General features: G+C 45.9%; 1 protein-coding gene across 3 annotated transcripts in view; it reads right to left on the bottom strand.

The window, feature by feature from the left end:
• Window positions 1-276: 276 nt before the first annotated feature.
• LOC122813803 overlaps window positions 277-27,745 on the bottom strand; it is a 1,224,970-nt gene continuing 1,197,501 nt past the window's right edge. For all 3 annotated transcript variants that reach the window (XM_044086326.1, XM_044086324.1, XM_044086325.1), the window contains one exon: window positions 277-449. In XM_044086326.1, coding sequence (XP_043942261.1) covers window positions 336-449 — 114 coding nt within the window. In that variant the 3' untranslated portion in view covers window positions 277-335. The remainder of the gene's footprint in view (window positions 450-27,745) is intronic.

Consider the following 27,745-nt stretch of genomic DNA (forward strand, 5'->3'; position numbering starts at 1 on the left):
GTACATCTGCAGAGCAACTGCAAGGGGACAGAAATCTAAACTAAATGGATAAAGACTGATAATTTTAAAAGATAAGTACACCAAGTGTAGAAACAAATGCAATAAATTAAGAAGAATTACTGCTGGAAACATACAACAAACAGTTTCCTTACATTTTACTTTGCAGGTAATGAAATAAATCACTCTTGTAACTTCAACATATGACATTTCAATGGAAATGTAAAGGGCAAAGCCTGCTGCAAAAATGACAGTGGTTGTAGATCACAGCATGGCAGCTCCTTTTAAGTTACAACCTAATTTTTGAAATCCAATAATGCTCTGTCTGAAGGCTCAAGTCAATCTTCTAGATGTTCTGTGTCATTTTCCAATGCTTCGTGTGAGATATTATGGTGAATTAACTTGTTGATGTATTTTACAGTTCCTTGTGAAGATGGTGAGCAGCTTGTTGGCTACAAAGAAGAAACACACTTTATATCTGTTGTATAATGAACTATATTTAAGAATAACACTGTCAAAATTTCCTGTAGACTTTTTTTTAAATATTTACATTTGGATCTGTAGCAGTATTCTGTCTTCACCCATTTCTTCAGACAACATACCCGGTACTGCGATTAACTGTCACTGTTAAGCCTAACTGAATATGTCCATATACTTCCATTACCTCTAGTACCATTATTTCTTCTTTTGCTACTGTGTTTTCCCTCATCCTACTTCCACAGCACTTTAGATTGTTTAATTTTTTTATATTAAAACATGCAGGTTTGTCACGTCTGTATCTTTTTTTTTATTTTCTAAATTATTTGCTTACATACCTAGAGTTTTTAGCACCTTGCCTTTACATTAATTGCTATGACTGTTACTTAGACATCTAAAGGCTACTTAAATCATTTCTTTGTTGAGTTCTGTTCCAGTAGAAGTTACTATTCCTACCATATTGTGCTGCATTTTGTTTCAGTATTGTTGAAAATGCCTACATTGTGGCTAAAAAGGTCTGTGAATCAATCCACTTAGCTGGTAAAAATAAATAAACACGACAAAGTCAGTCTTAATAAAAAAAACATTTAAATATATATATTTTATGTCAACATTTAAAAACTACACAGTGGGTTCTACCGACGAAAGCAGGTCTCCCTCATAGCCTCTATTTACAACATCCCTATGCATATCCTTACATATATGAAACAGACTAACAAATGTTGACACATAAGTTTTGGCATAGTGTTCTACATCTGCCATCCCTTCCAAAAAATAGCTTCTGATGTCCCTTTTAGTCCCTCACACCCACCTGACTATACAAGATACATGGCACAATCTTGTATAGTATTTGTTCAACAGGGTCAGATCTTAGACTTTGCTTAACTCTCAGTGTTACGTTTAAGATCAGTTAACATTTTTTCAGGGTTCTTGTTTCTGACAGTGCATACTTTTCTGATAAACTTAATCCTCATATTGCTGACAGTATAACCTGCTGATTAAAAAATCACGTTTAATATCTGGGTTCACTTTCATATTGTGCAAAATACTCATTAGACCAAACCTCTTCCTGGCTGTTCAGTTACTATAGGTTTAATCCCCATAAATGAAAGTTACATATTTACCATTATGATAGACCCGCATTGTCTGACTCAGTCTAGTTTAACCTGTGGGTTATCGGATCCGGCACCCACCAAATACTTCAGACTTCAAGTTCAAGGGCTTTGCCACCCTTACCCACAATTCTACACTACTCAACTGATCACCTCTGATTGAGTTTGCCCTATCTAAAAATAGAAGTTATGTCCTTACCATAACGTTCCATGTGGAGTGTTCATCTCGCCTTTGTTCTTACACATGGGTTCGGAGCCGATCCTCGGCTCCGTGCCGGCCTCTTGCAAGCTCTGCATCGAGAAGAAGCTCGAGACAATCTAATACCCACAATCCCCCTCTGCCTTTACCTCAGATCTAGTTTGCAAGCAAACCAATCTCTAGAGAGAGCACATTCATGCTTACATCACATATGCACAGAAATAAGAGTCTATACATAACTATATATATAAGAACAATTAGACATATATATGTACATGCCAACTATGTACACAACATCTGCAAAGCAGAAGCAGAATGCTCCCGGCCAGGCATCAAAAGAACGTTCTTCTTAAGGGCGGGAGGGTGGGAATGTAAGAACAAAGGCGAGATGAACACTCCACATGGAACGTTATGGTAAGGACATAACTTCTATATGTGATAGTGTTCAATCTCGCCGTTTGTTCTTACACATGGGTAGCGTCCCTAGCTCCTTGTTCCTGAGGAACTCACGGAAGGACGTTCTTGAGCACAGTGGAACCAAAGGTTGCTCTGTCCCTAGAAGCCTTGTCTACCTTATAATGAGAAATGAATGTATGTGGCTTAGACCAAGTAGCAGCCGCACAAATAGCGTCTAGTGGTAGGCGGGCTGCATGAGCCAGAGATGTAGACACTGACCTTGTGGAATGTCCTTTGGGTTTGTGTAAGAGAGTTAGATTTGAGGAATCATAGACATAGATTATACAATCCGTTAGCCACTTAGAAAGAGTTCTTTTGGTAACCGCTAGTCCTTTCCTGCTTTCAGCAAAGGCCACAAAAAGTTGATCAGTTTTTCTGTGATCTTTTGTTCTATACAAGTAAAATCTTAGTTGTCTGTGAACATCTAATTTGTGCAACATATACTCCATTTTGTTGGAGTGATTTTTGAAGAAAGTGGGTAATTCAATGGACTGATTAATATTGTTAATAGAACACACTTTAGGGAGGAAGGATGAATTAGTTCGAAGAGAAACTCTGTCAGAGTGAAAGATCAAATAAGGGTGCTTGATGGAGAGAGCCTGAAGTTCAGATACTCGCCTAGCGGAAGTAATGGCTACCAAAAGAGAGTCTTCCAGGACAAAAATTTTAATGGGCAAGAAGAGGCAGGTTCAAAGGGGCAACATTAATTTAGATAACAACAAGTTTAGACTCCAAGGTGACGTAGGAGATCTGACTGGTGGTCTAATATGAAAACCCTTTTAAAAAGGCTTTACAAAGTCTGTGGGCCATAACAGGAGCCCCACATTCTTCCACATGGAAATTTGAAATGGCAGCCAATTGAACCCTTAGTGTAGCAGGAGAAGCACCCTGATGGAATAAGTCCGTTAAAAACTCTAATATTTTATTCAAAGGAGCTATAAAAGGATCCACTTGCTGTGTATTCGCCCAGAATACAAATCGCCCATTTACTAGAATATGTTTTAGTAGTGGAAGCTTTATGAGAAGCCACCAATATATTCCGAACTGCTGGCGAAAGAAGATCAGACCTGGCTAAGTTGGGAATTGGAGCAACCAAGCTGCTAGATGGAGGGACCGGAGCGCGGGATGGGGAGCCCCTGACGAGTGAGTCAATAGATCTGGCTCTGGGTCCAGAATCCAGGGTCCCCGAATGCAGTGTGTCTTCAGGAAGGGAAACCAAATTTGACGAGGCCAGAATGGGGCAATGAGGATTATTGTCCTGTGAAGGTTTCTGGCTTTCTGGAGAAACTTTGATATCAGGGGAAATGGAGGAAATGCGTACAGGAGTCCCTGGGGCCAGTCGTGAATCAGTGCGTCCCTGGGGACTTCCCCTGGAGGGGTTAATAGGGCAAAGTAGCTCCTGCATTTGGCGCTCATTGGAGACGCAAACAGATCGCAGGAAGGTTGGCCCCACGCGAAAAATCCTTTTCGCCACTGACTGTTTTAGGGACCACTCGTGCGGTAACAGAATTGCTCTGCTCAGCCTGTCGGCTATGACGCTGGATGACCCCGGATGTGCGTTGCTATTAGAAAGCGACCCGTGGACTCCGCCCACTGCCAGATTCTCATGGCCTCTGCATAGCTGATAGGACTTGGTTCCCCCTTGCTTGTTTATGTACCAGACTACCGACATGTTGTCCGTCTGAACTGCAATAGTTCCTAGAGGAAGAAGGGGAGCAAAGTGTTGCAACGCTAGAAACACTGCCCTCAACTCTAGAACATTGATGTGCAGATTGTACTCCAAATTGGTCCATTCGCCTTGGACTGTCTGTCCCTGAAAGATGCCCCCCCACCCTATCAGGGAAGCGTCCGTGGTCACCGTAACTGTAGGCATGGGTAGCACAAATGGTCTCCCCTTGGAAAGGTTGCACGTTTGAAGCCACCAGTTTAGATGTGTCTTGCATGTTTTCGTTATAAGAATCTCGTGTGTTAGAGGTAGTTGTTGAAACGACCATTGTGCAAACAGTAGCCATTGAAGGACTCTCATGTGCAGCCTTCCCAAGGGTATTGCAATAAGGGAGGCTGACATGAGTCCCAAAACCTTCAGTACCAGTTTTGCTGGAGATTTCCTTGACAAAAGTAGAAGACGTATGTGAGTCTGAAGTGATAGTATCCTTTCTGGGGGAAGTCTTAGAATTAACTGACGTGTGTTTAATTCTGCTCCTATGAACAAAATATTTTGTGATGGTTGAAGCAAGGATTTTCCGAAGTTTACGGAAATTCCTAGGTGAACACACAGTTGAAGAGTAAAGTCTCTGGCCTGTAATAGTTGACGCTGGGTGGTGGCAGAAAGGAGCCAGTCGTCCAGATACGGAAACACCTGGAATCCTTGGCGTCTCAAGTGAGACGCTACCACTGCCATGCATTTGGTGAAGACCCTGGGGCTGAGGTCAGACCAAAGGGCAGGGCTCGAAATTGAAAGTGACTGGCCCCCAGCCGGAAGCGCAAATGATCTCTGGATGCCCTGGCCATTTTGATGTGGTAGTATGCATCTTCTAGATCTATTGAGCACATCCAGTCGCCCTTCTGTAAGAATGGAAGGATCGATTGAAGCGTGACCATTCGAACTTTTCTTTCCTGACGAAGGTATTGAGGTAGCTTAGGTCCAGGATGGGCCTCCAGTCCCCTGTTTTCTTTGGAACTAAAAGAACCTTGAGTAAGTCCCGAATCCTTGCTGGTCCGCTGGGACTGGTTGGATGACTCTTTTTCTAGCAGCTTTGAAATTTCTATAGCTGCTGGCTCGCAGATGGGGCGTACATCTGGGAGTCTTTTCTTTGGAATGGGATGGGATAGAAAGGGTATGTTGTAACCTCTGGTAACCACGCTTTTTACCCACTTGTCTGTAGTTACATTTTGCCAGGCCTGAGGGTATAAAGCTAAGCGACCCCCGACTGCCTCCAGAGCAGGACAGTCGGGCCTCCTCTCAGGAGTGCTGGAAAGGTTTACCAGGGAGTGTATCCCTGTCACCTTGATGTTGCGGACCCTCTGCCGCCAGGGCGGCGTCTTCCACCTCTGCCCCCTCCTCTGCCTCTAGAAGGGGCATCTCCCTGTGTGCCTGGGAAAGATCCTTGGGGTTTTCGAAACCACATTTTTCCACCACGTTGCCCTTTGGGGTACGGTCTGGTTGGGGTGGAAAAATGGACTCCGACAGCAGACAGAGTCTTTCCCTCCTGTTCACACCGGTAAGGGTCTCCTTTACTTTGGGGCCAAAGAGAGTGGCACCGTCAAATGGGGCGTTAGTAAAGGAAGACTTGAAGGCTTCCGCAAAGGAACATAAGCGCATCCAGGATTGTCTGCGAAGAGCAATCGCTGAAGTTGCTGCCCTACTCGAACCTTCGCCGCGAGGAAATCAGCCTCATGGACGAGTTCACAATGGATGTAAGGGTATTAAGTTGCGCTGTCACTTTGTCTGAAACAGCCGCATCTGTAGTACCCTGGAGGGTATCTCCCAACTCTTTGACTAGATCCCTCTGTAGACGTGTAAAATGGGTCAAATAGTTCAGGGATCGCATGGAAAAAGCCGCTGAACTAAAAATGAGCTTCCCGTACCTATCCATCGTCCTAGAATCTTTATTAGGGGGATGGACAGATGAGGAAGACTCTGACATCTCCTTTTTCGTGGCGCTGCCACCACCATAGCGTCCACTGGAACTCCTTTTGTTAAGTAGGTCTTGTCCTGAGGTGCCGTGATGTATTTATTGGGTTTCCTTGGGACTGGTTCCACTGTGTCAGGAGCCTCCCACGCCCTTCGAGCAATTAGTTCCATTAATTCGAAGGGAGGAGTGACCCAGGAGGAAGAAGGGCGAGCACCAAATGCCTTCAGCAAAACTGACTCATCCTCAGAAGGGGAAGGGACTGCCAGTCACCTCTCTGTTTCAGGATCTCCAATATGTCCGAAAAGAGACATCTTCTGAAGGTGACTTAGGGGACCCTTCTGACTCATCTAAGTCAGTATCAGATGTCAAGGATTCTTGTGGAGAATCCAAGTGTCTCCTCTTACACAATCTTTTCCTAGGGACTTCTTCGTGGGGAGCATCCAAGAAGCCTCCGAGGAAGAGGGGCACCCTCCAGGGGTGGCTGAGACACTGGTGCCCGACGCTTCGATGTGGCCGTGGGTGCAGAGGAGGATAACGGCCCTTTATGGGGAGGAGAGGTTGCTTCCACTGATGTGGTTGTCTGGGTAGACAACACCTTCCTCATTAGGTCGAACGCCCCGGTCCCGCGATCGAAGAATCTCCCGGTTCAAGAAATGGGAAGAATCCCCGACACAGGCACGAAGGCATCGACCCGAGGACGGAGCCGAATCGATCCGCCGAGGCCCGAGGGAAGAGTCGGAACCGAAACGTCGGTTCGACTCTCGGCCCCGGAACCAAGGACAGATCGTCGGCCCCGAGACTCCGGTATCGGGTCCGACGGAGTCGAGGTGAGAGGAACAGACCGAGAAAAAGACGGTTCTGGACCCGAGGGCTCCACAATCAGAAGATCAGCCTCTTCCGGCTCCAAAGACTGGACAGGTCTCGGAGGAGGAATGGATGGAGACACTGGGAGGCCTTCAAGTTTCGACACTAACTGGGTGGAAACCGAAATAAGTTTGGACAGGGCCGAATGCTCCAATAACTTCTGCACCACACGATCCACATCGATATCGGAGAGTTTGGAAGAAGAACGGGTCGAAGGAACCGAAGACAGAGCCGACCTCAATAAGGTCGAAGGAGGGAGCTCCATCACCGGTTCCAAGACTCGAGGCTCAGGAACCGATACCAGTTGAACACTCGGCCCCGAAGTCTGTGGAACCGGTGATCTAACTTTGCTGAAGAGCTCGGAGCAGATGACTTGGGCTCCGACGTCTTCGATTCCTTAGAGGATTTCGATGCCTGGTCAGAAGCATCCAGAGCCTCCTGAAAAGAAGGTTTTAATAAACCTCTGTCCATGAGTTTCCTGCGCCTATCTGTCATGACCCTCCCACTAAAAGATTGACAGATAGAACAGTCCTCTTGCAAGTGGAGAGGGCCAAGGCAGTAGACGCAGGAACTATGGTTGTCAGTCACTGACATTTTCTGGCCACACTGACAACGCTTAAATCCTGATTTTACCTTATCAGACATTTTACAAGAAAAGGACAAGTCCAGTATTATAGTCAAATCCGAGAAATTAGTGTCAAATCCGATTTAAATGTCGAATCCGTTTTAAATTTAAGAAGGGTTGGTAGGCCCCGAAAAACTAACCGATTAATAAGATTAACGGTACCGAGAATTTAACCCACTCAACACACAATCACTCAGTATATCAAGTTATATCAAATAGAACAAAAATATCCAATAAAATATAACAAATTTAAGTTATATCTTAACTTTAGATGCTCGAGCTAGCTCCCAGCGATGCGAACGCAGCAGCGGCAAACTAGATCTGAGGTAAAGGCAGAGGGGGATTGTGGGTATTAGATTGTCTCGAGCTTCTTCTCGATGCAGAGCTTGCAAGAGGCCGGCACGGAGCCGAGGATCGGCTCCGAACCCATGTGTAAGAACAAACGGCGAGATTGAACACTATCACATCAAGCTGTTATTCATATAGCTCATTATACTAGAGACAAACACAAGGTTATGCTGCTTAATGCTAGCAGTCTAAATCAGAAACTGCACTACCTGGAAGCACTCCTTACCTTGGAAGATGCCAATGTCTGTGCAGTTACAGAGACATGGTTCAAAGCAGCAGAAAGCACCCCAGCCATGTAAAGCTACAATGCCTTCCACACACTCAGACCTCAAAACGAGCATAAAAGAACCAAAGGCGTAGGTGTATACATCTTCATTAAAGACAAATACACTTCAAGACTGGTTAAACAATACGACTCCCTAGAGCTACTCCAAGTCCAACTAACTGTAGGTAGCCACTCCTTCCATATCATTGTTAGCTATAGGCCCCCCACCATGAACCACGAGAACCAGTCTGCCTACCTGGACCTACTTGAGTCACTCACTATACAGTCAAACACCTTGGTCATGGGTGATTTCAACTATCCTTCCACTGACTGGGAGTCATATATGAGCACAAACGTGCTTGCCCTAAGGTTCCTGGACTTTGTCAATACAAATACTCTGGAACAGATAGTCTGCAACTCCACAAGGGTCTCAAATGCCCTAGACTTAGTACTCACCACCACAGGGGGTGTCTGCACTATCCCTGGTGTGTTGCCCTCCTTAGTAAGGTTTGATCATACATCAGTCTCGATTGAAGTAACAATCATATGTGATCCCCCCCAGAGCAAAAAGGATGACAAATTTCTCCAAAGCAAACTGTAATTTCCTAAGCAATGGCATAAATAGTTTCAAACCTCATGCTTCCACTGTCAACAATAACTCTTACACAGAAGTGTACACAAATGCCCCGTATAAATACCTATACAAATGTATAGACTCAGCTGTACCTGAATGGATCAAAACAAGGTCCTCACAAAAAAAAAAAAAAAAAGCCATCCTGGTGGACATCAAGCATAAATAAGTTATACAACAACAGGAAGAAACTAATGTCTAAGAACAAGAGGGAACTGATTCAGCAGAACAAGCAAATTACATATCTTGTAAAGTCCTCGAAAGCCAATTATGAAGCTAAACTGGCATCCCTAGCTAAGAATAATCAAGAGGCATTCTTTAGCTACATTAGAAATCTAAAAGGGAAGGCCCAGCTTTATGCTGAACTAGTTAGTACTGGTTGGTACTACTCATACTGACTCTGAGGACATCGCTAAACTGTTAGCAGACAGATTTGGCACAAACTTCAACCCCTGTCCCCACCAAACATATCCCAAAGCATACCTGTCACCAGTCCTCTACCTAGTATCTACAAAGAGCAGGTCATAACCCCACTCTCCATGGCCAAAAACACAGCGTCTATGGGAACAGATAGCATCCCAGGCTGCCTACTAAATGGTCTAAAACAGGACCTAAAGGAATCACTTGGCACTATTTTCAACCACAGTCTAAGTACTGGCTTTGTCCCAGCAGAGTGGAAAATGGCAACAGTAATACCCTTGCACAAAGGGGGTCCATCAACCGACCCTGGGAACTATAGTCCCATAAGCCTAACCAGCCTTATCTGCAAGGCCATAGAGAGAATTATCATGGACCTTATCAACAAAGACATTGGTGACCTTAAAACTCTTGATCTAACCCAATTTGACTTTGTTAAGGGTAGATCACACTTATTAAACCTGGTGGACTTCTTCGAGAATGTCACCAAAGCCCAGTACATACAACCTATCTTGACTTAGCCAAGGCTTTTGACACAATCCTCTACTCAGGCATCATTGAGAAACTTACTCAGCTGGGAATTAACCCATATGTCACTAGATGGGTAGCCCAGTTACCAGTGATGTACCACATGGATCTGTGCTGGACCCCCTACCATTTGGAATCTATTTCTCAGAAGTCCAGGTGAAAATAGATGGCCTGTGGCTTACCAAGTTCGCTGATTACTTCAAACTGGGTGCAATCATCGAATCCCCCAATGATGTTGACATACAACAAAAAAGGCTTACACAGACAGATGACTGGTGTCAAAGCCGCAGACTTAAACTGAACACAAAAAATGTGTTATCATGGCAAAGGGAAAGCCCCTGCAAATTACAATATTAACAGTATTCCCCTTAGCTCAAACCCTGTGGTGAGAGATTTGGGAACACAGGTTGATAGCAACCTTAACTTCGATCACCATGTGTCCACAGTGGTAAGGAAGGCCTTTTGTGTTGCACATCTCATAAGTAAGAGCATCACATCCAGAGCTAAGGATGTTATAACTTCCCTGTACTCATCCCTCATCAAACCACCAATACAGTACAATGCTCCCTTCTGTATGTACCTCACCAGACACCTGCTGGAGAGACCTCAGTGGTTTCTCACCAAGAAAATTCAGGGCCTTCAACACATGACCTATATGGACAGCCTGAAGGTCCTGTCACTGTGCTCTGCATCTTATAGGCTGCTGAGGGGCGACTTGTGCCTGGCTTACAGAGTAGTCCCGGACCCTGCCCTAATGGAAATGCTGCACATCCGTAAGTCAAATGGGACAAGATTCACTCACTCTAGGGATCTTAACCTAATCTGTGACATTAACAAGACATGCTGGAGAGACAGATATGTCTCTCAGAGATTGATACTCCTTTGGAACAAACTCTCATTTCACGTAAAACAGAGCTCCTCAATGACCCTATTTAAGAGTAACTTAGACAACTGGATGGGAGACTGTAAATTTACCGTGGGGGTGTCACCTACGTCCCTCTTGGATAAGAGCAGTTGGTGCTGATTATAGACTTGTGCTGCAAATATAGACCATACAACTTGGTCAATAAGGGAACAAGGGTATAACATGGCTAGGCTTATAAAGACCCTATGGCCAATAACCTAGTAACCTCCTATAAACCTGTGAACCTCTACAACAGACAAACTCCCATAAAGAAGGAGGGCAAAGAACTCCAACAACAAAGGAGAAGGCAATCTCCCTTGCTCTGTCTTCTCAGATAAAGACGTTCGCCAAATAAAGGTGGGAGCAGAAGGGGGGGGGGGGGTTGAACCAGACAGCGACAGACAATACAGAGCTATTATTATGGTAAGTGCATCATTTTCATATCCGATGTTGTCTTCTCTGCCTGGCTTCAACCCATGGGACAGAGGCCCCAGCCACATTAAAATCCTCGGGAGGAACTAAGAAAGGATATTCTGCAATATGGTGGAGTCAAAGGAAGCCCTAGATCTGGACTGAATATCCAGCTTATAATGAGAAACAAAGGTATGATGGCCCACCCAAGTAGCCACTACACAAACCTCATCTAAGGATATTCTGGAAAAGAAAGCCATAGAAGTACTCATAACTCTAGTAGAATGACCTTTAGGTTTGCCAGACAGGGTCTTGCCTCTAAAGGTACAAGCGAAAGAGATACAGTCGGACAGCCACTTGGATAAAGTCACATTCGACACAGGTCCGCCCAATCTAGATCTCGAAAACCAAACACCTAGCTGGATTTTCTAAAGGTCTTGGTCCTGTCCAAGTAAAATTTCAATTGTCTAGCACATCCAAACAATGCAGAAAGTATTCACACTTGTTCGAAAAATAGGGGAAAAACACAGGAAGGTGAATAGAATTATTGAGATTACTGTCCGGGGCCACCTTGGGCAGAAAAGAAGGATTAGTGTGGACAGAAACTTTATCTTTATGAAACACTAGATAAGGAAGAGAGGAATCAAAAGCTTGTAGCTCTGAAACTCTCCTAGCTGACATAGCCACCAAAAACAAGGTTTTCCAAGATAACAAGTTCAAGTCTGAAGTAACAGAAGGTTTGAAAGGAGGGCCGGCAAGGACGTGCAAAACAAAAGGCAAATCCCAGGGAGGGACTGGATCCCAAACAGGAGGATGCAACAAAAAGGTAACTTTGAGGAAAATCCTTGGAAATCTTGACAGCAGCCAAAGCAACATTTTCCCAACCAACATGAAAATTAGAAATAGCTGCGACTGCACCTTAATTGTAGAAAAAAAACACAGCCTGAATAAAATAACTTAGCAAGAAAATTCAGAACAGTCTCTAAAAAAGCAGAAAAGGAATCAAATCCTTGAGATTCCACCCACACCGCAAAATGTTTCCATTTACTAGAATACATCTTCCTCGTATAAAGCTTTTGGGATGAAGAGAAAATATGCATGATACTTGTCAGACAGCTTGAGATTCCTGGCCATCAAGAAACTGCTGAAACCATGCAATTAGCTTGAGGGACTGAAGACTGGGAGGATCCAGACCCGCTGGATGAGAAATGAGATCTGGAATGGGATCCAGAGCCCAATGGGGTGTACTGCAGAACATGCTACAGAAAGGGGACTCACACCTGACAAGGCCAGAAGGGAGATATGAAGATCACTGACACTCTGCAACAGGCTGTCTTCTGGAGAAATTTGACAATCAGAGGAAAGCAGAGTTGTGTTAAATCTTACCATAGCAGTAGATGTCCTTCTCTTCACTGTTGCAGTATTCTTCTCCTAAGGGATCTCATGCCAAGGATAGCCCAACATCCAGCCAATATACCAAAGCCTTCAGCTCTTATAGGCGCCGTAAGTCATATGTATGCTCCCTGTGCAAGATGTAGGGCATAAAGGTGCCATATGGACACAAACCCTCAGAACTGAAAAAAGCCCCAGGAGGAATAGAATTCCCTCAGGGACACAGAGGAACATGTGCAGCCAGAAGGAAAAAAAAAAGAAGTACCCCTCAACCAGGAGAGCAGCCAGAACACAAGGCAAGAGTTAGGATAGTTGGGGAAGGAGAGAGGGACTGAATACTGCAACAGTGAAAAGGGGATATAAAGAAGTTATGTACTCACCATAACATTCCATGTTTGTTATCCATAATCTCGCCTTCATTCTTGATGGTTGGGTTCAGAACTGAGCATTGGTTCCGACTCGGCGGCATAAAAAGCTCAAGAGCTTTCACTGTCTCGAGGCTACAACCTATCCCAAGATGCCTAGCGATTGTTATTCAAATTTCGTTTGAGACAACTAATCACTAGACTATGCAACCCAAAACAACTACAATAGATCCTCTGGCCATAATTCCTAAGGCATGAAGGAAATCAGGAATTTACAGACAATTTCAGAAAAATTCCTCTCGCTCCTCCAAGAAGGGGGAAGGAGGGGTGGGATGCAAGAATGAAGGCGAGATTATAGACAACAAACATGGAACATTATGGTGAGTACATCATTTCTTTATGTTATGTTGTCCTAGCTCGCCTTCATTCTTGATGGTTGGGACAGCGTCCCCAGCACCTTCTTTCTTGGGTGGCTCAAGGGAATAAACTCTTCAGAACAGTGGAACCAAAGGATGCCCTGTTCCAGGAGGCCACATCTACTTTGTAATGAGTGATAAAGGTATGAGGGTTAACCCATGTAAGCTGCAGCACAAACTGAATCCAAACGGAGCCTAGCTTGAAAGGCAGTGGAAGTTGACATAGCTCTAGTTGAATGCCCTCTAATTTTTCCAGGCAGCTCTTTATTCTGAGAGTTATAGACATAAGTAATATTGTTTGTAAGCCATTTTGATAAGGTGACTTTTGAAACTGAAGTTCCTTTTCTGTTTTCTGAGAATGAAACAAACAGTTGGTCAGATTTTCTAAAATCCTTTGTCCTATGTAAGTAGAAACATAACTGCCTATGTACATCCAATTGGTGAAGCTTGTATTCTGCTTTGTTGCCATAATTGGGGAAAAATACGGGTAGCTCAATAGACTGATTTGAAGTGGCCTTAGAACAAACTTCTGGCAGAAAGGAAGGATTTGTCCTGAGAGAGATTCTGTCTTTATGGAAAATCAGATAGGAAGGATGGACAGACAAAGCTTCCAATTGTGAAACCCTGCTACCAGAAGTAATAGCTGTCAAAAAGATTGTCTTCCAAGATAAGAACTTTAGTGGGCAAGAGGAAGCTGGTTCGAATGCTGGGAGAATTAAAGAGGATAACACCAAATTTAGATCCCAAGGAGGTGGTGGTTCTCTTATGGGAGGTCTTAAAAGGAATGTACCCCTCAGAAAGGCTTTGCATAATCTGTGGGACATTATATTAGATCTGATGTCTCCTATGTGGTAGTTTGATATAGCAGCTAGTTGTACTCATACCGTGGCTGCCGCTGCTGATATAGGGGCTGTAAAGGGGTCTATATGGTTCTTGTCAGCCCAACAAGAAAATCTCCTCCATTTGCTTGCATAAGGTTTCCTAGTTGTATTCTTGTGCGATGAAACCAGAATGTGTCACACTGCTGGAACAGTTCTGGAAGCCTGGCTAAGATGGGAAGTGGAGTAACCAAGCTGTCAGCTTGAGGCTTTGAAGAGAGGGGTGAAGCGTTCCTGACTGATGATTCAGAAGATTCAGCACTGGGTCCAGGATCCAAGGCTCCTCCTGAAGATGGGGCCATAGAAAGGGGAACCATATCTGATGAGGCCAGTAAGGAGCAATGAGAATCAGCTTGCAACTCAATGACCTGGCTTTCTGGAGAACTTTGGGTATTAATGGAAATGGGGGAAATGCGTAAAGAAGTCTCAGGGGCCAATCATGAACAAGTGCATCCCTAGGTGACTCCCCCAGAGGGGGATTAGGGCAAAGTAGCTGCTGCATTTGGAGTTGATGGGCGTGGCAAAGAGGTCGCAGCAAGGCTGGCCCCATTTGCTAAAAATTCGGTTTGCAATTTCCTGTTTGAGGGACCACTCATGAGGCATAAGAATTGCCCTGCTTAGCCTGTCTGCTATCACGTTGGATTTCTCCAGGATGTGCGTTGCAGTCAGAAAATGCTGAGAAGAAATTGGCCATTGCCAAACTCTCTGCGCTTCTCGATAGAGGGGATAGGATCTGATTCCACCTTATTTGTTGATGTACCACACCACGGCCATGTTGTCTGTATTGCAATCGCACCTGTTGGAAGAGAGCTCTGGAATGCTTGCAATGCTAGGAGCACTGCCCTCATCTCTAGGACACTGATGTGCAAGTGGTATTCGTGTTCCTGCCAAGTCCCTTGGACAGTCTGTCCCAGATAATGCCCCCCCCCCAATCTGGGAAGCATCTGTGGTTACTGTAGCTTCAGGTTGGTGAAGAATAAGAAGTTATGTACCTACCATAACGTTCCATGTTAGCTGTCTTCTTCTCGCCTTCTTTCTTGCTGGTTGGTTTGAAGCCGACCTTCGGCTCCGACTCGGCCATTTTCTAAAGCTCGAGAGCTACTTACTGGCTTGAGGCCTCCCTATATCCCACAATGCCTGGCGCTAGACCCACAGATCTCGTTTGGAAGACCTAACACCATCATAATACAAGAGGACAACCGTCCCAATAGCAAAACTTCAGCTACAGGGCTGAAGAAAAAGGTAGAGGACATAATCGGTAAAGACTCAGCCAGTGACAAGACCCGAAGAAGGACTCTTCTCGGTCCATCTAGGCTAGGGGGATGGAGGGTGGGACGCAAGAAAGAAGGCGAGAAGAAGACAACTAACATGGAATGTTATGGTAGGTACATAACTTCTTAATGTTAAGTTGTCTCTCTCGCCTTCATTCTTGCTGGTTGGGACAGTGTCCCTAGCACCTTAGCCCTGGATGGCTCATCGGAACAGACTCTTGAGCACAGTGGAACCAAAATCAGCTCTGCTCCTAGAGGCCAGATCCAATTTATAATGTGAAATGAAGGTATGAGGGGTGGCCCATGTGGCCGCCGCACAAATGGCTTCCATTGGTAGTCTTGATTGAAAAGCTACCGATGTAGATAAAGCCCTAGTAGAGTGGCCTTTAGGTTTGGCAGGGAGTTCCTTATTCCTCAACTGATAAACAAGGGTAATAATAGAGGACAACCACCTGGATAAGGTTACTTTAGACACTGGTCGACCCTGCTTACCCTCCGCATAGGACAGGAAGAGTTGGCCTGATTTCCTTATTTGCTCAGTCCATGCAAATAGAAACGTAATTGCCTATGAACATCCAACTGGTGTAATTTGTGTTCAACTTTGTTGGAATAATTTGGAAAAAGACTGGCAGATCAATGGATTGATTCAAATTATTTTCGGAGGGGACATTAGGAAGGAACGAAGGATTAGTCCTGAGTGAAACTCTATCCTTATGAAAAACTAGGTAAGGAGGACGAACACAAAGGGCTTGAAGTTCAGAAACTCTCCTCGCTGAAGTAATGGCCACCAAAAAGAGGGTTTTCCAAGTAAGCAATTTCAAGGAACAGGAAGCTGCCAGTTCAAAGACGGAGGTGGGGGATCTCTCACTGGAGGCCTGAGCAAGATTGTTCCTTTCAGAAAGGCTTTGGAAAGCTTATGGGACATGATGCTGGTTTCTGAGAGGCCGATATGGAAATTAAAGATTGCCGCTAGCTGAACTCTAATGGTGGCAGAAGAGGAGCCCGCTTGAAAAAGTTCTGCTAAAAAGTCTAGGGCGTTATGGACAGGGGCCATTAAGGGATCTATATTTCTAGCCTCTGTCCAGAAAGAGAAACGTTTCCACTTACTAGCATAAGTCTTCCTGGTTGTAGGTTTGTGCGAAGAAAGGATAATCTCATGCACTGAATGGGAAATACCGGGAAGCCTGGCTAAGGTTGGAAGTGGAGCAACCAAGTAGTGAGGTTGAGAGACTGAAGAGATTGATGCAGCCTGCCCGACTGATGGATCAAGAGGTCCGGAACTGGGTCCAGATTCCAAGGCTGCTCTAGAAGGTGATGATGCAGGAACGGAAACCAGATTTGTCGAGGCCAGTAGGGGGCAATGAGGATCATCATGCACCCCAGCATGGTAGCTTTCTGAATTAGTTTGGGAATTAGGGAAAAGGGTGGGAATGCATACAGAAGTCCCTGGGGCCAATCGTGAACTACAGCGTCTCTGGAGGAGTGTCCGGGAAGAGGAAAGAGAGTGAAGAAACTGTCGTACTTGCTGTTGAGAGGAGTTGCGAAAAGGTCACAGCAAGGCTGACCCCATTTGTGGAAGATTTTGTCCGCTACTGTCCGATTGAGAGACCACTCGTGAGGCATGAGAATAGCTCTTCTTAGCCTGTCCGCTATGACGTTGGACTTCCCAGGGATGTGCATTGCTGTCAGAAACTGTTGAGAGGAGATCGCCCACTGCCATAGTCTGAGTGCTTCTTGACATAAGGGATAGGACTTGGTTCCGCCCTGCTTGTTGATGTACCACACTGCAGACATATTGCCTGTCTGAATTGCAATGGTCCCAGTGGGTAGAGAGTTCTGAAGAGCTTGCAACACTAAAAGCACCGCCCTCATCTCTAAGACGTTTATGTGCAAGTGGTACTCGTGGGGTTGCCAGGTGCCCTGGACAGTCCTGCCCTGAAAATGCCCCCCCCCACCCGATCAGGGATGCGTCCGTGGTCACCGTGGCAACTGGAGGAGGAAGGACAGATGGTCTACCCTGGGGTACTGATGGAGAGACCATCCACCAAGCCAAGTGGTCTTTGCATGATTGTGTAATTATTATCTTGTGAGACAAAGGAAGTTGTTGAAAGGACCATTGGGTGAAAAGCATCCACTGGAGAATCCTCATGTGAAAATGAGCCAGGGGAACTAATATGATCGCTGCTGCCATGAGACCCAAGGTTTTTAGGACGAATTTGGCCTGAATCTTTCTGCATCCTAATAATACCTGTACATGTTGGCGAATGTCTGCCACTCTGTCTACTGGAATTCTTGCAGACAGATCTTCCACATTTAATCTTGCGCCTATAAAGTTTAAAGACTGACAAGGTGACAATGCAGACTTTTCAAAATTTATTGAGATACCTAGGTTGGAGCATGTTTGGATGGTATAATCCCTGGCTCTCAGCAATTGATGTCTGGTGGTAGCAGTAAGGAGCCAGTCATCTAGATATGGAAACACCTGGAATCCTTGCTATCTCAGGGGAGCGGTAACCACTGCCATGCATTTGGTGAACACCCTGGGGGCTGTGGTGAGACCAAAGGACAGGGCTCTGAACTGGTAATGACTGGCTCCCAGTCAGAAGCGGAGAAACCTTCTGAAATGCCTGTCCATTTTGATGTGGTAGTACGCATCCTGAAGATCTATGGAGCACATCCAATTGTCCTGACCCAGGAAGGGTAGAATGGACTGAAGCATGACCATCCGGAACTTTGTTCTTTGAACAGACTTGTTTAGTCTGCTGAGATCCAAAATGGGTCTCCAGTCCCCTGCCTTTTTTGGTACCAAAAAGAACTTTGAGTAAATTCCGGATCCTTGCTGGTCTGCTGGGACTTGTTGGATGGCCCGTTTTTTTAGCAGTCTTGAAATTTCTTGTACTGCCTGTTCCCTTAGACTGGGTGCAACATCTGGGATGGGGTTGTTTGATTTTAAGGGCGTGTGGACAAATGGGATTTTGTAACCTCCGGATATGATAGACTGTACCCATCTGTCTCGAGTGATGAGACGACAGGCTTCTGGGTACAGAGACAACCTTCCCCCGACTGCCTCCGAAGGCGGACAGCCGGGCAGCCCCTCAGGGGTGCTGGAAGTGCTTGTCAGAGAAAGATTCTCTGCTGCCCTGATTCTGCGGACCCCCTCTGCCCCACGGGCGGCGTCTATTGTTGTTCCTCCTCTGCCTCTGGAGGGAAACACGCCACGTGTGTCAGGCACGGCTCCCTGGGGTTTCCGGAACCACATCTTTCCACTCTTCTGACTCTTAGGGTATGGTCTAGAGGGAGTGGAAAAACGGACTCCCACGGTAGAGAGAGTTTTGCCTTCCTGCTCACACCTGGTAAGGGTATCTTTCACCTGAGGTCCAAACAGAGCAGAACCATCAAAAGGGGTGTTGGTGAAAGATGCCTTGAAGGGATCAGCGAAGTTACATAACCGCATCCAGGCATGTCTTCTCAAAGCCACGCCTGTGCCTGCGGCCCTACTCGCCCCATCAGCTGCATACGAAATGAGCCGCATGGAGGAGTTGACAGAATTAAGAGTCACCAGCTGGGAGTTTATCTTGTCTTGAGCCCCCGCAGCTGATGGATCTTGCAGGGTATCTCCTAGCTCCTTGAGGAGATCCCTCTGAAGACGAGTGAAGTGGCACAAATAATTCAGCGACCGCATGGAGAAGGTCACTGAGGAAAACATCCGCTTCCCGTATCTATCCATCATCCTAGACTCTTTATTAGGGGGATGGACAGGTACAGAAGTGTCAGACAACTCCTTTTTCATGGCATCTGCTACCACCATGGCATCAACGGGGACACCCTTAGTCAAAAACTGTTTATCTTGAGGGGCCGTAATAAACTTAGTGGGTCTGCGGGGGGTTGGTTCCAGTGTGTCCGGAGCTGACCATGCCTTCCGAGCCACTACTTCCGTCAATGAATCGAAGGGCAGAGACACCCAGGAGGTGGAGGGGCGAGAACCAAACGCATCCAAGTATATCGACTCATCCTCAGAAAGAGACATCTTCAGAGGGGGATCTTGGGGACCCTTCCGAATCCTCCAAGTCAGTATCTGACGTGACAGACTCTGGGGAGTCAACATGTTTCCTCTTACAATTCCTCTTTCGAGGGGGCTCCTCTGAAATCTCAGGGGAGGCCTCGGAAGAGGAAGATACACCCAGTGGGGTGACCTGGAGCGTTTGATCCCCTCACTTGGGGTCTGGAGGAGGGGCAGAGACCGAAGCAGGCACCCTGGGGGGAGGAGCTGAAGGGGCTGATTGAGGTGCAGACTCAGAAGTCAGCACGCTCCTCATGACCTCGAAGGTGCCCCTGTCCAGCAGAGAAGAGGGCCCTCACTCCGAAGAGACAGGAATCCTTTCCGGCACCGAAAGGGATGGCTCCGAGGCCGATGTAGGAGCCGAGCTTACCTGCGCCGAGGCTCCGAGAGGGAGAACGGGGTCTGACAAGGGTCCGATGCCACTCGACCCTCGGAGCCGACGAGGGAGTCTCGGCGCCCAGATCCCCCCAAGGACGGAACCATTGAAGAAATTGGAGCCGATGAAGGAGCGGAAAGGGGAAGTATTGGCGCCGACGTTTCCAGGATCCGAGCCCCAACAAGCTCCGGCTCTGAACTGACAGGAGGAGCCGGAGGAGGAACTACTTCAGAAACAGGAACAGCCACAGCCTGATGAGGAGGGCTAGTTAACATTTTAGCCAGGACCTGCGATTTGAGGAGTCTACTAACCACTCTCTCCAAGTCATGATCGGATAGCCTCAAGGACCGAGAAGAGTGGGACCGATGGCTCCATTCAGACTGTAGCAAAGGCGATCCCAGAGCCGAGCGAATCGACTCAAGGGATGGCAACCTGGATCGCTTACGGCTCCCTGACGGCTCCGATGCCAAGGTCGGAGCTGAGAGAGATTTAGATACTTCGGTTCCGGCTGGAACCAAAATTGAAGCAGATGCTCCACCTGGCGATGGCTTCGTACTGGGAGCCGACGGCTTGGTGGGCTTAGGGGTTTTCGCTGGCTGAGACTTCACCGGAGATCCCTCGGGTTTTAGTAACCCCCTGAGAATCAGCTTGTTCCTACACTCCTGCAGGGCTCTCGTACTAAAGGCATGACATACCGAGCAAGAGTCCTGCAGGTGTAGGGCACCTAAACAATAAACACAAGAAGTGTGACCATCTGTCAGAGACATTTTCTGACAGCACGAGTCACACTTCTTGAACCCTGATACCTTGGTATCCTTTGACATGTTAAGAAAAAAGGAATACCGATGGATGAATGTTAGACTAGTGCAAACAAAAAAAATTCACACACTCACACACACTAGTCCCACACCTTTACACAAAAAACTAAAGGTAACAATACTAACAAAACTAGGAGATTATTATCTTAGACTACAAAGGCTAAACACTACTTCCTACTGGAACAATTTAAAAGGGAAGGGGATATCCTCTAATTTAAACGGCCTACTTAGGGAGATGGGGGGCGGGGAGAAACTCTCTAAGTAAAAATGAGTTTCCCAAGGGTCAGAAAACACAGGGAAAAGTAAGACTAATCTACAGTACTACTCTAATTAAACAAGAAACTTGAAAAATATACACTAAAAGTTTGACTACTAATATTGCAAAAAGAGGAATATGACCTGAGCCAGTAAAACGCAACCTCATAGCTGAAGTGGCAAATGAGATCTGGGAGGCCTCGAGCCAGTAAGTAGCTCTCGAGCTTTAGAAAATGGCCGAGTCAGAGCCGAAGGTCGGCTCCAAACCAACCAGCAAGAATGAAGGCGAGAGAGACAACTTAACATCAAATGGTCTGACTATCGTTACCTGCATAGACTGAAGCCACCATCTTAGGTCCCTCTTGCAGGTGTTCATAATGAGAATCTTGTGTGACATGGGCAACTCCTGCATGGACCACTGAGCAAAGAGTAGCCACTGTAATATTCTCATGGGTAGATGCGCCAGTGGGACTAATGCTATTGCAGCTGCCATTGAACCCAGAACCTTGAGGACAAACCTTGCCTGGACTTTTTCCTTAATGATCAAAAGTGACACCTGATGGCATAACATTTGAATTATTTCGTAAGGCAGTTTTGCAACCATGTCTTTTGTATTTAAGTCTGCCCCTATTAAGGTAATATACTGTGATGGCAACAAGGCAGATTTTTTGAAATTTATGGTAATGCCAAGCTCTAAGCAGAGATGAATGGTGGTGTCTCTTGCCCTGGTTAGTAGATGCTCGGTGGTGGCGGTCAGGAGCCAGTCGTCTAAGTATAGAAACACAAGGAATCCTAGATGCCTCAGGTGAGCCGTAACTAATGCCATGCATTTGGTAAACACTCAAGAGGCTGTAGTGAGACCAAAGGGCAGAGCTCTGAATTGGTAATGACTGGCTCCCAGCCGGAAGCGTAAATATCTTCTGCATCGCTTGGCCATCTTTATATGGTAGTACGCATCTTGAAGGTCTATGAAGCACATCCAATTGTCTTGTCCCAAAAAAAGGGAGTATAGACTGGAGTGTCACCATCCAGAACTTTGTTTGCTTTATTGACTTGGTCAGTCTGCTGAGATCCAAAATTGGTCTCCAGTCCCCTGTCTTTTTTGGAACTAAAAAAAACCTTGAGTAAATTCTAGATCCGATTTGGTCTGCGAAGACTTTTTGGATGACTCTTTTTTTCTAGCAACCTTTGAATTTCTAGGGCTGCTTGATCCCTTTGACCGGGTAGTATGCCTGGGATAAGACTTTGATGGAAGGGGTGGAAGGGAGAAAGGAACGTTGTATCCCCTGGATATGATGGACTGTACCCATTTTCTTGAGTGATGTCTAGCCAGGCATTTGGGTACAGTGATAATCTCCCCCCAACTGCCTCCAGATGTGGACAGGTGGCCTCCTTTCAGGAGCGCTGGAAGGGTCTACCCGAGAACGTATCGCTGTCACCCTGATTCTGCAGAACCCCTCTGCCACAAAGTCGGCATCTTCCGTTATTTCCCTCTCTGCCCCTGGGGGAAAATTCACCACGAGCATCCAGCAAAGCTCCTTTGGATTTCCAGAACCACATTTTTCCACCATTCTGACCTTTGGGATAAGGTCTAATAGGGATGGAGAAACGTACTCCCACGGCAGATAGAGTCTTGCCATCTTGCTCACTCCTGGTGAGAGTCTCCTTCACTTCTGGCCTGAACAAGGACGAGCTGTCAAAAGAAGCATCAATAAAGGAAGACTTGAAGGGTCCAGCAGACTCAGCTCAGAGCTATTCCTGTGCCTGCTGCCCTGCTCGCTCCATCGGCCACATAACAAATGAGGAGCATGAAGGAGTTTGTTACAGAAGTTAAGGTTGCAAGTTGACAGCTTATCTTGTCAGGTACCTCCCAGCTGTAACACCTTGGAGGGTATCTCCTAGTTCCTTGAGGTGATCCCACTGAAGACGAGTAAAATGTAATAAGTAATTCAGCGACCTAAGGGTAAAGGCCGCTGAAGAGAACATACGCTTCCCGTATCTGTCCCTCGTTCGAGACTCCTTATTCGGTGGATGGACAGATACAGAAGTTTCAGCTAATTCCTTCTTGGTGGCCGCCGCCACCACCATAGCATCTACTGGGACACCTTTGGTTAGAAATTGTCTGTCTTCCAGGGTTGAAATACATTTGTTGGGCCTCCTTGGAACAGGTTCCACTGACTCTGGAAAGCCCCATGCCTTTCGACTGACTATACCCAGGAGCTGGTCGAAAGGCAAAGACATCCAAGAGGTGGAGGGTCAAGAACCAAATGCCTCCAGGCATACCGACTCATCTTCAGAAGGGGAGAGGGTTTTCTAGCGACCTCTCTGTTTCAGGATCTCTAAGATGTCTGACAAGGGTGGGCATGGGGTCCCTTCTGAGTCCTTGAAGTTAGTATCGGATGTGACAGACACAGGGGAGTCTATGTGTTTCCTCTTACATGTTCTCTTCCGAGGGACCTCCTCGGGGGGGATGTTCTGAGGAGGTTTTGGAAGAGAGGGTTTTACCCACTGGGGCATCCCTGGGCATTAGTTCCCTATGCTGGAGCTTGAGGGATGGTGTAGAGGTTGACACTGGCCCTTTGGGGGGAAGAGTAGCTGGAGCTGTGGGTGGAGCAGTTTCAGAAGAAAGCACGCTCATCACCTCAAAGACACCACAATCCTTGGCCAAGAGAGCCTCCGGCTCTGAGGAACTGGGAGATCTCCCCCGAGCCAAGGAGGATGGCTCCAAGGCTGATGTGGGTGCCAAAATCACCTGTGCCAAAACCCCGAGTTGGACAGTCAGATCCAACAAGGGTCCGGTTAGACTCTCCTCCCCCGGAACCAATGAGGGAGTCTCGACCCCAGACCCCTCGATGGACAACATCGACGAGGTAGGAGAGGAGATTGGCACCAAAACTCCAGGAATGGATTTCAGGTCTGATGGTTCCATCACCAGGACTTCCAGGCACTCTGGCTCTGAACTCAATTGAGTCGGAGGAGGAAGAGAAGGTAAAGCAGCTACTGAAGTCAGCTCCACGACCATCTGGTCTGGGCTGGTGAGAATTTTTGCCAGTGTCAGTGTACGAAGCAGCCTTTTAACCACCCACTGTACATCATCATCTGAAAGTCTCCTGGATGATGAGAGGAATGGGAGGAGGACTTGTGGCTACCCACACCGATTAAAGGAGACTGCGGCACTGAACGAATCTGATCCAAGGAAGGTGACTGGCTCCTTTCTCAACTACTAAATGGTTCCGAAACTGCAAGTGGAACTGATGTAGATTTTTCATTTTCGGAACCGACAGGTTTCGGATCCGAAGAACTCAATTTTTCAAGTCTCTTCAACGGCTTGGAAGCTGGAGCTGAAGAAGTTTTAGGTGACTTGTCTGAAGGTTTGGAGGCCTGAGTCCCTTCAACAGCAGAATCAAAAGGCCCCTTTAACAAATCCCGAAGTATTAGCTTGTTTTCCCATTCCTGCAGGACCCTTGAACTAAACCCATGTCAAATAGAACAGGAATCCTGCAGGTGGACGGCGTCTAAGCAATTCATACAACTAGTGTGTCCATCAGTGATTGACATGTTTTGTGTGCAAGAATCACACTTTTTAAAACTGGACTGTTTAAGTCTCTTTATACATCCTGTCACTATCAGCAATAATTCACAACCAGCAATGAAGTCACAAAGTAAGTAAATGTTTCACTCAAGTGCAAGGAACCACATCAGACTAGCAAGACTACAAAACAGATACTCTATAAAGAGAAAAACAAGTGTGTTCTTTTTTTTTTTTTTTGAAGAAGAAAAAAGAGTGGTCAGAGGGAAAGAAGGTTAGATCAGAGTCTCTAACTAAAATGACGTACTCCTCTAACCTGAGGAGACACCGCTAATCTAAAAAGCGAAAGGGACAAAAAGGGGAGCCCTCTAACTAAAAACGGGCTAAGCTAGGGGCAAGAGGAGAAAAGGGAATCCTTTAACTTAAATGGATTCCTAAAAAGGGGGGCAGCGCTAGACAGAGGCGTAAGAAAAAATGACGGCCCATACAAAGCCAAAAAACAAAGAGCAGAAAGGACCTTTACTGAAAACAAGGAACACTCAAGATATATCAATGTAAAGAAATTATTCAACTACGTAATTATTACTTAACAACCACATAAAAAGTTAAAGAAATATCCACTTAGCCTGGCCCAGTGAAAAAGCAATCCCGAAGCTGCAAGCGGTAAACGAGATCAGTAACAGTCACTAGGCATCTTGGGATTGGTTGTAGCCTCGAGCTTGTGAAAGCTCTCGAGCTTTAGTATGCGGCCGAGTCAGAACTGATGCTCGGTTCCGAACCCAACCATCAAGAATGAAGGCTAGACAGGACAACATAACATCTACTGTTATGGTAATATTGTACACAACCATAATATGCCTTCCATATCGCTGCTGCAATATTCTTCACTTAAGGGAGAGTACAAGAGCTTAAGAGGAAGCCTGGGAGGAGGAAGACACAGTGGAACACACTACAAACTCATGCAGGATAGCCCTGCAAAACCTGCACTGCTCCTGGAACTAGCATCCAACTTGTAATGTTTAGTGAAAGTATAAACAGAGGAAGAAGTAGCAGTCTTAAGGATGGAATCAGTATCCAAACCCTTGAAAATATACACCAGAGGAGGCAACAGCCCTAACAGAATGTGCCTTTACAGATGACAAAAAACATTTGCCATGAAAAGAATAACAGAAGGAAATAGCTAGAGAAATTCAGGAGATGGTTTGCTTAGAAATACCAAACCTCCAAAGTCCTGGGATGAAAAGAAACAAAAAGCTGTTCAGATTTACAAATAACTTTAGTTTTATCTAAATAATATATGAGCTGTCTATGCAAACCCAAGGTGTGAAGAACTTTCTCAATGGCAGACTGGGGAGAAGGAAAAAAGGAAGGAAGATGAATAGACTGATTAAGGGACAACTCATTCACCATCTTGGGTATAAACGAACCATCAGTATGAAGAGACACCTTGTCTCTATGAAAAACCTTAAAAAGAGGAATAACTGTGATAGCCTGATGTTCAGACACTCTCTTGGTAGAAGTAAGAGTCAAAAGAAGAACCATCTTCCAAGTATAATGCTGTAGGGAAGATGAAGAATCAGGCTCAAACAGAGCCTGAGTCAACTTTTCAAGATGAAAATTTGGTCCCAGGAAGGTGGAATAGGCTTCCTGGGCAGTCTAACATGCTGGGCACCTTTAAGAAATTGCTAGACCTCAAATCTAGAGGCCAGCTGAGGTGTCAAGTGCAGACAACCAGACATTGCTGACAGGTGAGCTTCAACAAGAAGTTATGTACTCACCATAACGTTCCATCTGAGTTGTTGTTCTTCATTTATCTTCAAACTGTGGGTTCCCAGATCCATCTCGGCTGCATATCCAGCATCTGATCCAAGCTCAAAGCTCCTCCCCTTACCCATAATCCTCCTGTTTCCTTCCTCCCTTCAGATCGAATTTGCTGCCCAATCTAGTACTCTCACTCGGCCCAACAGAACCTTGTCCCTACCAGAAACCAGAAACAAGGATAAGAGGCACCTTTACGGTGACCACCTGCCGTAGTCATAGGAGCAACAAACAGTTCACACAAGGCCAGGGGAAGGAGGGAGGGACGGCTGAAGACAAATGAAGAACAACTGTTCAGGTGGAACATTATGGTGAGTACATAACTTCTTTATCTGAAGTAGTTGTCTTCATTTGGTCTTCAACCTGTGGGAGAGAGTCCCCAGCTACTAAACACCTAGGAGGCCCTCATGGAAGGATATTCCAGAACACAACAGAGCCAAAGGATGCCCTGTTCATGGATACAATGCCCAATTTATAATGTGAGATGAAGGTATGACATGAGGACCAAGTAGCCGCAGAATAAACATCGTCTAAAGAAACTCTGGACCAAAAAGCCGCTGAAATGGCCATAGATCTGATGAAATGTGCTTTCACATGACTTGCTGGGGAACCCCCCCCCCCGACAGAATACGCCCGAATGATACACTGAGAAATCTAATGGGCGACAGTAACTTTAGAGATTGGTTTCCCTAAAATGGGTTTGGAGTAAGAGATGAAAAGTTGATCAGATTTACGAAAAGTTTTTGTCCTGTGCAGGTAGAAACGTAACTGTCTGTGCACATCCAATAAATGCAATTTGTATTCCGCCGTATTTTGAAAAGTTGGAAAGAAGACCAGGAGACCGATCACCTAATTAATGTTGGCCTCTGAAACTACTTTAGGAAGATGGGTTAGTGAGCAAGGACACCCTGACCTTATGAAAAATCATATAAGAGGCTTTGACCGACAAAGCTTGAAGTTCCAAAACTCTCCTGACAGAAGTAATGGCAACCAAGAATGTAGTCTTCCAGGACAGAAATTGCAAATCCACCAAAGCTGAAAGTTCAATGGGGGGGGCGCAAACTAAGGCGTGAACTACTAGTGTTTAAGATCACACGATGGCATAGGATCCTTCACAGGGGGTCAAAGAAGAAAAGTACCTTTGAGGAAGGCCTTGCAAAGCTTTGAAGATGCTAATGAGGCCATATTATCCCCCACGTGATAATTAGAAATTCCAGCAAATTGAACTTTGACAGTGGAAAAACTGGCTCCTTGTTGAAAAATTCCAGTCAAAAATTCCAGCACCGTGGAAACAGGGGCAGTGAAAGTATCTAGTGCATGCTGTGAAGCCCAGATCGAAAAACATCTCCATTTGCTGGAGTATACCTTTCTGGAGGAAGACTTATGGGCCGCCACCAGGATTTTTTTGACAGGAAAGGATAAGCTGGGAGTCCTGACTATCATGAGAACTGGAACAGCCAAGCAGTGAGCTTTAGACTGTCCAGGTCTTCATGGGGAATATCTGAGGGATGAGAGATGAGATCTGGAACTGGATCCAACATCCATGGTGGAGCCACCAGATGAGACCACAGAGAGGGAAACCATACTTGGCTAGGCCAGAATGGGGCAATGAGGATTATTAGGCTCTCTAGCCTGCGAGCTTTCAGAAGGAACTTTGGAATTAAGGGAAGAGGAGGATAAGCATACAGAAGACCTGAG

The sequence above is a fragment of the Protopterus annectens genome, chromosome 10.part0, assembly GCF_019279795.1.
Source record: "Protopterus annectens isolate FY-2018-M chromosome 10.part0, PAN1.0, whole genome shotgun sequence".
NCBI classification, from domain to species: Eukaryota; Metazoa; Chordata; order Ceratodontiformes; family Protopteridae; genus Protopterus; species Protopterus annectens.